Consider the following 12,049-nt stretch of genomic DNA (forward strand, 5'->3'; position numbering starts at 1 on the left):
CTTTGGAGCACCAATTCACACCACTACTACTCATATACTTCTAGACTAAACAAATGAACTAGATGGAAACAAGATTCTATACTTAAGAAGCCAAAAAAAATAACTTGTCTAAGGAATGGAACAAGATTAAAGTGAACACACCTTGGTTCTGGTACTGTGGTCGAAATGAAACAGAAAGGCTCTCCCAGTCCTCAGCTCTCTCCCTTTGCCCAGGTTTATTGCCACCATCAAGTTCATGTTTCCTTGCACCAGCAGGGTGGAAAGGACCATAAACAAAACCATTGTTTTTACCCTGCCCAAGCCGACTCTGCACAGCTACTTTGCAGTTCTTTAAGATGTCACCCCTCTCTCCCAGTTTTGCTTTCTTCTGGATTTTTGAATGTAAATTGCTTCTAAGCATGTCAGTGTTAGTGATATCAGTCCCAAATGCTCTTTTGTTAGATACGCTCTTCCCTGGTGGGGGTACAGCAACTGTGACACTATTTTCTGTGCTTGGTTTCGCGGCCCTACCCAACCAACGGAATGCAGGCTTTCTCGTGTCCCCTTGCTGTATCTGCAATCGACAGTTCAAGAACGGATGTTAAAGAAAAACAGAAGGTACCAAAAGATTGCAACTTAATCATTAAGCAAGCATTGAAAGCCTACCTTCTCAATCAGATTCAATGAAGACAACACATTGGCAATGTCATATAGCCTCCGAACTTTAGCTGCATTACCAATAAATTATCAAGATTAAATTATGTTTATTAGTCCTGATGGTGCTACTGCTGCACGTTTAGAAAGAGAAAGTGCGAGTACTAACTTCTCATATTGGTCTCCTCATGGCCTTCTCCAAGGAGCAGCTTTGCAGCCTCATCAAGTGAAATCGTGTCAACCTGCTCCAAGTATAGAATTCTTATCAATGAACTGACCATGAACCTTCAGGCAGAAATACAGATATTATCATATTAAGAATGCCCACCTCCATGGTGAGGAAGAGCTTCACGAAATTCTGTGTGAGCAACCCAAGTGACTTCTCTTTCCTATGATCTGAAAATGTAGCAATCAAAATTCAGAGCCTGGCAGGCAGAATGAAACGGCACATGTAACACATGTTAAATAAAAATGAAGCAAATAGCAATGTACCAGATCTAAGCCGGCAACGGGGTGCACCAGGTTTATCAGAAGGATTGTCCATAGTCTGACTCAGTTTCTCGTTCTCGATATCACCATCCGGATTGCCCAACTTATCATCGTCTTCGTCGTCAGACATCTTCACAAAAGGGCATAGGAGAAGAAACACTTCAGTTAGGAAGTGCAGTCTGCAGACCAGAACCAGATACATCGATTCGAATGGAAGAGAAAGGCAAGAAGTCGTACAGTGGAAGCAGATTGCTGCTCAGTTTGCAGAGGAGCCAAGCCAGACTTCTCTCTTAACGCCCTCTCCTGAGAAGAGCAAGAGAAAACGAACCACGGCTCAGATATATGGATGAGATCTACAGTTCTTGATCGAAACACCACACGGGGGACTAGACGCAAACCTTGAGTTCTCGCAAAGCCATTGGGACTCCATCGAAACCTATCCAGGTGTAGCGATTCTTGGCCTTCCTCACAAGAATCTTCGCACAGGGGGAACTGAATCAGAACTAGAACCATACCAGCAATTGCGTTCAAGAAAGGCAGAAGAAGAAAGAACTAACCCCGACGCTCTCGAGCACGTTGACAATGTCGTAGATCCGGCGCCTCTCCACGCCGAGGCTCTTGGCCGCTTCGTCCAGCCCGATGGACTCCACGTCGTCGCGGTCGTACAGAACCATGAAGCTGAAAGCAGCACCGGAGAATTCGGTCAGAACAGCAAAGAAGAACTCAAAGGGATTACAAATCCCCAGACGTGCCGAGGCTGCGGTAGGCTCACTTGGAGCAGAGGAGGCCGAGCGACTTCTCCTTGCGGCTGTAAGCGTGGTGGCGGCTCTTGGCGGCCCCGCCCCCCGCGAGCATCGGCCGCGGCCGCGCCTCCTGCTGCTGGTGCTGTGGCAGAGCGGACTCCATCGCCGCCGCTGCAGCAGCGGCCACGGCCACCTCGGCGACGGAAGAGGAGGACGCCGCCATCGCCATCAACATAGCCGCCGCCGCCGATCCGCGTGAGGTGCCCGCGACGAGAGGATTCCGCAGGATATGGGCTCGCGTGGTGCGGGTCTCGGGGACGGGAGAAGGGAATTCCTGGAAGTATTATAGGGACGGATCTGTGCGGGGAGCGGGAGGGGGGAGGAGACGACGGGGGAGGCGCGGGCCGCGGCGGCCGTCGAATGGGATCTGGAGGGCTCGATTTGGCGCGGCGGTGGCGGCCTCGCCCGCGTTTCAAAATTTTCTCGCTCCGCTCCCGTGCGGCTCCGGCCGTTTCGCTTGGGGAGATCGGCTCGGCGTGGCTCGCAGTCGCAGGGCGTGGGAAGCGTGAGCCGCCGTGAGGGTCTCTCTCTCCCTTTCCGCGGTTTGAAATTTGAGCGGCTGACGCGCGCGGCTGAGCCGAAGGGGGAGCGGGGCCTGGACGCGGTGCGCGTGCGCGGAAGTGTGGGCCGTGGCCGTCGGATTTGGAGGTTTTTTGCGCGGTTTGGGCGATTTTCCTCTCGGCTCATCGCGGCGGGCGCGCGTCTCGAGGAGATCTGTTTATGTGAACGGCACGTGGGGGAGGGGCGCGATGGCGCGGAGGCAGCAGGGCGCGCGCCACGTGAGTTCGAGACGGTTGGTGGTTTGGCTTCGGTTACCCGCGCCCGTGCAGCAGCCGTGCCGCCAATTGGCAATTCCCTTGCGATTTCCCCTGCTCTCGCCTGTTTCCGTAGTCGCAGAACCGCGCTGTCGTTGCAGGCGTTCTGCCGATGGCGATGAATGAACGTATACCATCTTTCCGAAATCTACACGGACACGGGCAGGGATTTGGATTCTGAAATTTTGAACCCGTCTCAGTTTTACACGTTGTCCTTCAGCAGGTGGGCACTCTCTTGCCCTCTCCGTGTATGGCTGATTAACTGAATCTCTTTGCCCTGTACGTGTACATTTGCAATTCGCAGATCATGGGCCGATCCATGGGGTCGTTTTGCAGATTTGATGCCTTCTTGGGCCGTCCTGACAGGCCAGATAGTAGGCTAGCAGTGTGAGTCCATGCCTTCCGTGGAGTAACTGAACTGCCGCTTTGTGATTTGTGAATACTGATTCACTGTAAAGCAATTCGGGCACTGGAATTTCTCCCTTCGCCATACGTGTGGATGTTAGGCTGCTTACTGGCAGCACCATCAAGCATTAGAGGTTGGAGTGTGATATGAGGACAGATTCACAGCCAGCACACACTGGAAAACATAGTAATGAAGCTCGTCAACATAGAACCACCTTATCCGACCTATTTACAAGACGCGTGGTTCCGCAGGATGATGGTACATTGTGATTACTTTCCATCATAAAGCTAACTATTTCTCGGGTACCAAGATGGGACAAAACACAGCAGTGGTTGTTCTCGTGCCAAACTGAGCGTACTCCAGGGCGCCGTTGCTTCAGTCTCAAGCAAGGCTGTGTGATCAAGAATCCTCACCGATGATCCACCTCAAGAAATGAGTCCAGCTTTATGGTTTAGCATAGTACTCAAGTTCAAGCTTCGGAGTTACTCCCATAGAACTCTGGTCCACGTGCACACAAACACCATTCTTTCCACTCTGAAAAGCTTCCGAAAATTACAGCGCAAATTCCTTTTTTTTTCCTTCAAAGAAAGGTTGCCGTGTAAAAGAGAACTGCAGCCGCCACCTTGACCATAAGAAACTCCAGCAGTTCACGCTTCAAACAGAATGTCTTTGTCATGCCAAGCCCATCCTGAATAAATTATGAAGATATTAGGTGCCAAGTAGTTGAGCAGAAGGAAATTATGTTATGCAAAATGTATTGGAAATTTAAATGTAGGTTGGTGGGAAATGAGAGGGAAGCCCTACCAGCCTTAAAAGAGAGATTCTCCAAGATGCATTGCCAATATAAAATTGATAGGAAACCATAACTAAAATCATATCAATATGTTGCAGTGTTATTGTTAGCTTCTAACTAAAGTAGTCTATTATTCGGGCATATTTGATTGTCCTAATAACTGTATCTGCCACATAAACTGAACTACAGCGAAAGAGATTATTAGATTTTAAATTTTAAAAGAATTACCTTCACTTTTGTAAAGTTGTATCCTTCCTCCTGCCTTCTTGAGTAAGCATTGTTTTCCCTACAGATGAAATGTTTGGTTCGGCTAATGGATTGATGACAAATCCACCCTGAAGCCCATACTTCTGCCTCTCCCATTTGTAAGAAGTTCTGCCCTCCTCTGAGCTGTTTGCTGGGTCAGAGGCAGAAAACCTGGAGGAAGACCTACTGCCACCATGCCTTCTCCAGAATTTTGGGCTTAGAATGCAGCACGTCTTCACATCAGGCTCCCTGTTTGACACCCTTCCTGAAGAGAAGGCCAAATCACGAGAGATCTCATCCAAAGCCATCTCCAGCCCATGCACCCTTGTCTCCAAAGAATTCATGCCATTTTCGGACTTCCCCATAAACTTCTGATAAATATAAGAAAGAACAAATTTCAGATGTGCTTCCAACAAAATTGGAAGGTATCATCATTACGTGAGTAAGTATTCAAAATGTCCACAGTGACTAATACATATATCTCTTATGATATTAACAAAAAATTACACGTGAGGACGCAAAACGTTAATTGCACATGACAGGTGCAGGTAAATCAACAAGATGATTATACACATGCCTTCATGTCACTACTAAAATCAGTGTATGATTTACATTTAGCAATGTCATGTTATGTGGGGAACTTGGAAAGCAACAAGACATGTGCTGCTATTTGTACATGAAAATGTCTTTACTTGCAATTATCATGTTCAAATCTGACCTTACATGTCACTGATACTGAAAAGTCCATGCTGGATGTTAATAGCATTTTCAGTAGCAGTCCCTTTCCAGTATTTCCCAAAACAACAGCCAATACTACCCTCTTCTTGCAACAAACACAGAGGTTGAGACCAAGTATCCAGAAACCAACAACTCCCAGCAAGGACTAACTTACACGAATTGTTTATTCTTGTATAATAGGTTAGTGATCAGGGAAGAATTTTATAGTTATTCATTTCCAGAGAAGTGTTTAATGTCTACAAGCCTTGGAACTGTAAAAAAAACAACAGAATAAAGGAAAATTTACCTGGAGTAGATCTAGTAAACTGCTTTGCTGATTTTCAATCTGAAGCAGCTGAGTCCTTATTTCTGACAAGCTCTCATCTTTGTGAACTGCAAACTTTTCCGATCCACCTTCAACTTCTGAAATCTCTTCCAAATTACCACCACCCTCGTATGGAACAACTCGTGACCCTGCTTTAAGTCCAGCCAGCTTGGCCGACCTATCCTCGCTGCCTTGGAAGAGTGTCCTCCTTGCCTCCAATCTGTCTCTCACATTGCCTCCTTTGAGAAGCTTCTCCTCCGTCACCATTTTGATTGGGGTAGCATCCGGAGCAACAGAAATCTCAACTTTGTAGTCACAATTCTTTGCTTGGCGCACTTTGTGGTATGAAGGCGGCGACAGCTTCTTGTTCCTGATGGATGAAGGATTATTTGTTTTGATGATGCTGGGTGACACATCAGGCGGACATGATCTGCTCACAGGCAATCTGCTCCTCCTTGTTGCTGATGGAACAGAGTTTGAGCCCAGTGAAGCAGCTGGATATCGCCCGTCACTTACACTCCCTGGTTGTTGCAAGATAATGTGTCAAAAGAAATAGTTGCAGCACTAGTAAATTACAATAGAATCTTCCTCTACAGAAAGGGCTCCTCCTTTTATGTGGTTCCTATTCCTACTTGCAACGTACAAGAGTTTATGTGGCTCTTGACCTCTTGCAGGGTACAAAAATAAATTTAACAGATCTGTACAGGCAGATTAATAGGAAGTAGCAAAACTACAAAAGGAAATGATCCTTCACCTGTAAGAGATGATCTTCGTTGTGACTGCGACGCTGGTGGCGCAGCCGAGGAGCACTCGTCCTCTTCAGCATCCGGGATCTCCTTCCACGCCTCGATCATCCGGTTCATCGACTCTCGCACAATCTTGACCTGCATTGGCGCATTCTAATACTCAGCCCCCATAGTCAGATCTAAAAAAAATATGGCATCAGTAAGATCCTAACCAAATTGACGACGGACCTTGTCAAACTTTCTGGCCTCGAAGAAGGTAACGCAAGAGGATTTGTAGGACGTGAGAAGATCCGTGTGTTCTAAGGCCAATGCGGCAAGCGCCTCCGCCGCGGCCTTCCTCGCGGCCCAGTCGTCACTACCGATTGCATCACGGAGGCACGGGATGGAGGTCGTGACCTCGGCATCGCCGCCCATGGCCGCGGAGGCGCCGATGAGGGTGATGAGCGCGGGCTTGGCCTTGAAGGCATTGCTGCGGAGCAACTTGAGGAGGCGCGGTTGGAGCTTCTGGAGATAGGAAACGAGGTCGGCGGTGAGGGCGGACGCCTCGACGGCCGCGGCCGTGGCGAGCGCGGCCGCCAGCTGCGCGCACTGGTCCTGCTCGTGGAGGAGCGCGTCCGTGAGGGGCCGGAGCGCGGTGGACGCGGAGACCGAGGCCGCCGCCGCGGCGCGCGCGGTGTCGACGAGCGCAGCGCGGACGGATGAGTCCTGGTCTCGCACGCGGCGAAGTGCGGCGGCGAGGATGCGCGGGACGAGCGGGGCCACGGCGTCGCGCGGGTGGGACGCCGCGACGAGCGCCAGGGCGCGGAGCGCGTGGCGGCGGAGCGGGGTCTTGTCGGTGGGGCGCGCGTCGGAGACCGCCGAGACGAAGGCCGGGAGCTCGTCCGGGTCCAGTGCGCGCGCGATGGCCTCGAGCTCGGCGGCCGCCATGGCCTCGGTGTCGCGGTCCGAGAGCTTGAGGAGGCAGCGGTTCACGCGCTGCTTCAGCGGCTCGCGCCTCGCTGCGGCGCCCATGGCTGGCGTGCGAGGCACGAGCGGCACCGCCGTGTTCTCGCTCGGCTAGCTATTGGCGTGCGCCGGGCCGGGTTGGAGTTGGGAGGCGGCACCGTGGAGTGGCATGGAAGATGCCTAGCTAGTGGTGGAGTGGTGAACTGGTGATCTCTTTCTAATAGGTGCCGCCGTGCCGGTGCCGGGTCAGGGGTAGGCAAAGCCAATACTGCTCCTGCGCGTTTATTTATGCGCTTCTCTTTTGTTTTCTTGCTTTTCTTTTACTTTTACTTTTCCTTTATCTGACTGACATGGAAGAGCTCAACAGTAGCTTTGCACACCAGTTTAATCGGGCTGCCATTGAAGATACAAGTGTCTATGGATTTATCTTAAATCGAACTTTCCTATCTTTAGCCATCGATATATAAAATGAGAGCAAGGCCTAAATGAGATGAGATGGTCCAAGTCCATTCCATGAATTTAGATGGTTGACTCCCTCCCTCATGTTTATACTAAATTATTGGCTTGTGATAACGAGGCGACGATGGATCACCTCAATTCAATTAAAAAAACTAAACAAAAAGGTAAGAAAAAGTGAGAAGTTAGAATATGTATATTTTGATTGGAGAAAGTTTGGAAAAAATATATTAGGCTCCGTTTGGATGTCGATATTGGAGGCCATGGTATTGAAATGAGATGTAATTCCAATTCTATTGTTTGGATGTTGGAATCTTAGGAAAGAATTCAATTCAATTTTCTGTTTGGATGTACAAAAGCACAATTGGTATTTGTTCGGCTTCTTCCACCATGGCATGACAACCACTACTCCGGCAACCCCTCACCACCGTCCGCACAAAGGGTTCTCCGACCCGCTGCCCACCTCACCACCCATGAAGAGGAGAGTAGCATCACCCCTCCCAGATCCACAACACCGGAGGAGGCCAGGCGAGAGGCGACACGGCTTGCCCGCGGAGGGAAGCAGGGGAGGAGCCGCGCGGCTCGCTGGCAGAAGGGAATACGAAGGGGTGCGCTCGGTCTCGAGGGTAGGAGGTTGAGTGCGTGATGAAGGATATTAATCAATTCTAAATGGATTGTGTTAGTTGTATTGCTGGTGATTGCAATAATAAAGCATATTAATCAAACACGCACAAACATACACTCTTTCCTACTAATGATTTGGTTTCTGGACCAAACCAGAGGCTTTATGGTGCAAAAATGCAATTAGGTTAGAAAAAAAAAGAGAATCACAAAATGCCAACCAGCCTATGATGATTGATCTGGACTTCTCAACATAAGCATTTTAGACGCATTCACCAGATTTGTAATTTCTGCCCCATGCGACTACCTACCAAAAAAATGCGCCGCAAGGGAAATGCACTAAACCTGTTATTAGTGGTATTCCTGTGTCTCTTAAAATGCAATGTCCCGGAAATAAGCATGCTGTAGACCTAATCTGTACTGCTACACAGAGTGTGCGACAAAATAGAGACCTGCAGAATCAGAAGGTGTTATGGTCTGACAATTTGAAGGGGGGGGGGGGGGGGGGTGTATTAGGTTAGGGGCCACCCTGTTCTGGTCCCCCAACGCACAAGGTACAAACGATCTCTACTCTCTATACTCCACATGAATCTACAAGCCTATATTTGGCAACACTTAACTCTCCGTTCTTGCCGTAATTCCTCGCGGGTAAATTTCTAAATTCTACACTCCTTTTCGGAGGATTTTTGCCCCCGTGCTCCCTGCCGCCGGTGCCGCTATGGACCCGGCATACACGCTGGCAGCCTGGCAGCAGTGCACCAACACGCACCTACCAAAAATTACATCCCACCACTGCTGTACATAAATGCCGTCGCTGCTGCTATACTACTACCAGGTCTTGTTTAGTTGGGGAATTTGGGAGGTGCCAAATTACTGTTACAGCACTGTAGCACACTGTAGCGTTTCGTTTGTATTTGTGAATTATTGTCCAAATATTGACTAATTAGGCTCAAAAGATTCGTCTCGCAAAGTACAACAAAACTGTGCAATTAGTTTTTAATTTCATCTACATTTAGTACTCCATGCATGTACCACAAGTTCGATGTGATGGGGAATCTTCTTTTTGCATAGTGTCAAAGTTGGGAGTTGGGAGTAACTAAACATGGCCCCAGTCTAGCACTCCCCGTTTGCCCTGCACGCAATGACGCAACCAAACCAACCGACCGAACGCAGCTGCAGGTAAGCCAGGTAGCTTCGCGGGGCGCGGCCAAAAAGGCTGCCGTTTCAGCCGCGCGCACTCGGGCACTCGGGTCGGGTGGGTGGCTGGTGAGAGCTGCCGAGCTGGTGCGCTGCGCGCGGCGGCAGCGGGCAGCCGGTCTGCCGCCTGGGCCTGGGCGTCATGCCGTGCCGGTCCCCGGGACGCGTTGCAGGCTTGGCGGGTGGGTGAGCAGCCGGACGAGCTGGCCACGGATCGGCGAACCGGGAGGGCGGCACGTGATGGCACGCCGCTGCGTGCCAGCTTTGGCTTTTGCGCAAAGCCGGGGCAGCGGCGGAGCTGGCCTTCATCAAAGCGTAGGTGGAGAAAAGGGAGGGAACGGGCTAACGGCACGGCTTTGCGTACGTACGGCACGTATGCCAGTAGACGGCAACAAAAGCTATACGAAATTGTCTTTCGAACGCTCGCTTTAAAGCTGCAAAAATGAACTGATCGAATATATACCGTGCACATGTGTCCCATCCCCAGATCTTTTAACTCCGAGGGAAGCACATCTCATTTGGCGTTCATCTGAACTAAGGGATTTTCTATCCCCTTGAAAATTCGTACGAAACAATGCCCCATGAGGCAAGAGCTCACGTGATAGATATTCCATGGGACACCACATGGCGAGGAGGTAGTACAGCCTAGAGAAGATCGAGCTGGATAATTGCCATGCACTTCGTGTCTTCGTCCGGATTAGCCCTCTATTATTTCACATGCCATGGCAATGCATGCTTCAACCACGAGGGAGAGAGGAAGTACAGCCTGTAGACAAGCATCAAGACGCGCGCATGACTTGCAGATTCTCGGCACCTGGCAGATTGCCGTCAGCAGGCGGAATGTATGTCCAAGACCCGAATAGTTCATGATTCGCAGTGCCATAACCAACTGCAAACGTTACATGTTTTCTCAACACGAGCGTTGCTTGCTTCGGTGCTCCGATCCACGGCCACGTCGTTCTCGTCATGTAGCTGTAGCCATGTAGCCACTCTTTATTACAGCAGAAGAAGAATGATCCGGAGGACCGGAGACCAGACGACGCTGCGCGTCCAAATCGGCGTCAAGGCCGCATCCATGGGGCATCACACAGCTGTGCGATCCGGAGGCGGTCGCCTGCGTTCTCCGCATCGGGATGAGACGCACGGCGCGGGCGAGTCCGAGACAAGGAGAGGTGGCGCCGGTGCATGTGCCGCAGCCGCTGCCCCGGCCTTCCCATGCCCATGCGACGTGTGAGTTGTGACCGCGCCGCGCGCACCCTCGCAGGTCGCAGCGCATGTGACATTGTGACCGAGATCGCCTCTTTTGCTTGGACTTTTTCGCGTGGGAGTACGAGATGTTCGTGTCCATGCGCCCGCCGATCTGCTATCAGCTCGGCCACTACGCAGCATGACCTGGCATTGACATTTCGCGCATCGGTCAGTTTCGCCTCAATTAAAGCGCGTTAAGATAATACATATGACGGAAAGGCGGTGTGCACACGAGATTTTTAACAAAAATAAAGATGTTCATAATTTTTTTAGTCAAGACTGAGTACAGATATGAACGTATCATGTTCTCGGAAAGGGGTTGCAGCGAAAGCTGATCATTGCTCAACAGTGCCGTTTGGCTCGGTAACAACTGGCAAGTGCCAAGATCGGTGGATCCAATTGAATTGCATGGGATCCACGCCCACCGGCCTGTGTTTTTGATAGGTGAATCTAGGCAGACGCTCAGGTGGCTGCCACTTGGATGTTGGCCTCCACAGGGACATTTTTCCAGTGCGGCCAGGAGATCGATATGAATGAACCTCAGGTCCAAGAAACAACTTGGCCAGGAGATGATAAAATAGTTTAGTAGAAGAAGGTACAGCGGAGAAACTGTTAGAGCGCCTAACATGTAAAGTGTCTACTCGCCTACGTGTACAGCACACATAATTTGGTAAAAAAATTCTCTCTATGGAAATTGAATTGCTTCATATGATTTTCTTCTGGTCCTCAGAAGTAAGCAAGCCATATCTATCATAAGGTTAGTCCAAAATGCTTTAGTTCATGGGAAGCAAATAGGGCCTAAGCATGCCTAGCATTCACACTTTCACGGTACAAACACCGCATAAAGGTAGTCTGAGGGGGGGTAAGTTTACAGTAGCATGCCTCATAAAAATGAGTGTTAACTAACACCGCATAATAAAGAGAGTAAAGTGCATGGTACATCACGTGAGGGCGCTGAAAGAAACGAATGACGCTTTATGTATGCCGGCATCAACACGACTACACGAGGACCACCATTCCTTGGCTTAAATGCTCACGACCTACAGCTTTCTTAGATTCCCCTGCCGTTCGGAAATGTTGTGTGCTCCACTGCTCCGGAAGACCGGAACAGACGATTATCCAGTGTACATCTGCTACGACCGCACATCCATCACAGCGCACAAATTAAAGCTCAGTTACAATTACAGCCATTGCTTTGATGTTTGCCTGTGAAGGACATGTTTGGATCCAAGTGCTCAAGTTTAGCACATTTAATGCATTAGCCTATTCAAATGGGTATTTTAGCCCATCCTAAAAAAGTGAAAAAAAATACTCCCTCCGTTCCAAATTATAAGTCATTCCAACTTTCTTGGAGAGTCAAAGCATCTCAAGTTTGATCAAATTTATACAATAAAGTGCTAACATTCATAATATCAAATAGGTACCATTGGTTTCTTCATTAAATATATTTTCATAGTATATCTATTCGGTGCCATAAACTTTTGTAATTTTCTCTATAATTTTAGTCAAACATAAAAATGTTTGACTCTCCAAGAAAGTTGGAATGACTTATAATTTGGAACGGAGGGAGTATTAGCTAGTGGGGAGGAGCTAATGGATCCTAATGGCT

At 49.4% G+C, this 12,049-nt stretch overlaps 2 protein-coding genes across 2 annotated transcripts; both read right to left on the reverse strand.

Moving 5' to 3' along the window:
- Window positions 1–23: 23 nt before the first annotated feature.
- Window positions 24–2,866, reverse strand: LOC101763170 (E2F transcription factor-like E2FE). Its single transcript, XM_022826636.1, has 9 exons — window positions 1,895–2,866; window positions 1,680–1,800; window positions 1,521–1,598; window positions 1,360–1,425; window positions 1,126–1,252; window positions 962–1,029; window positions 803–875; window positions 646–707; window positions 24–553 (listed from the first exon to the last, which is right to left on the reverse strand). The coding sequence occupies exons 1-9, from the start codon at window positions 2,098–2,100 to the stop codon at window positions 83–85; spliced, it is 1,272 nt and encodes a 423-aa protein (XP_022682371.1). The 5' UTR covers window positions 2,101–2,866; the 3' UTR covers window positions 24–82.
- Window positions 2,867–3,288: 422 nt separating this feature from the next.
- On the reverse strand, window positions 3,289–7,163 carry LOC101764640 (TORTIFOLIA1-like protein 3). Its single transcript, XM_004953848.3, has 5 exons — window positions 6,202–7,163; window positions 5,982–6,111; window positions 5,210–5,748; window positions 4,168–4,556; window positions 3,289–3,834 (listed from the first exon to the last, which is right to left on the reverse strand). Exons 1-4 carry the CDS (start codon window positions 6,982–6,984, stop codon window positions 4,170–4,172), a joined length of 1,839 nt encoding a protein of 612 aa, XP_004953905.1. The 5' UTR covers window positions 6,985–7,163; the 3' UTR covers window positions 3,289–3,834; window positions 4,168–4,169.
- Between the last annotated feature and the right edge of the window lie 4,886 nt (window positions 7,164–12,049).

The sequence above is a fragment of the Setaria italica genome, chromosome I, assembly GCF_000263155.2.
Source record: "Setaria italica strain Yugu1 chromosome I, Setaria_italica_v2.0, whole genome shotgun sequence".
Classification (NCBI taxonomy): Eukaryota; Viridiplantae; Streptophyta; class Magnoliopsida; order Poales; family Poaceae; genus Setaria; species Setaria italica.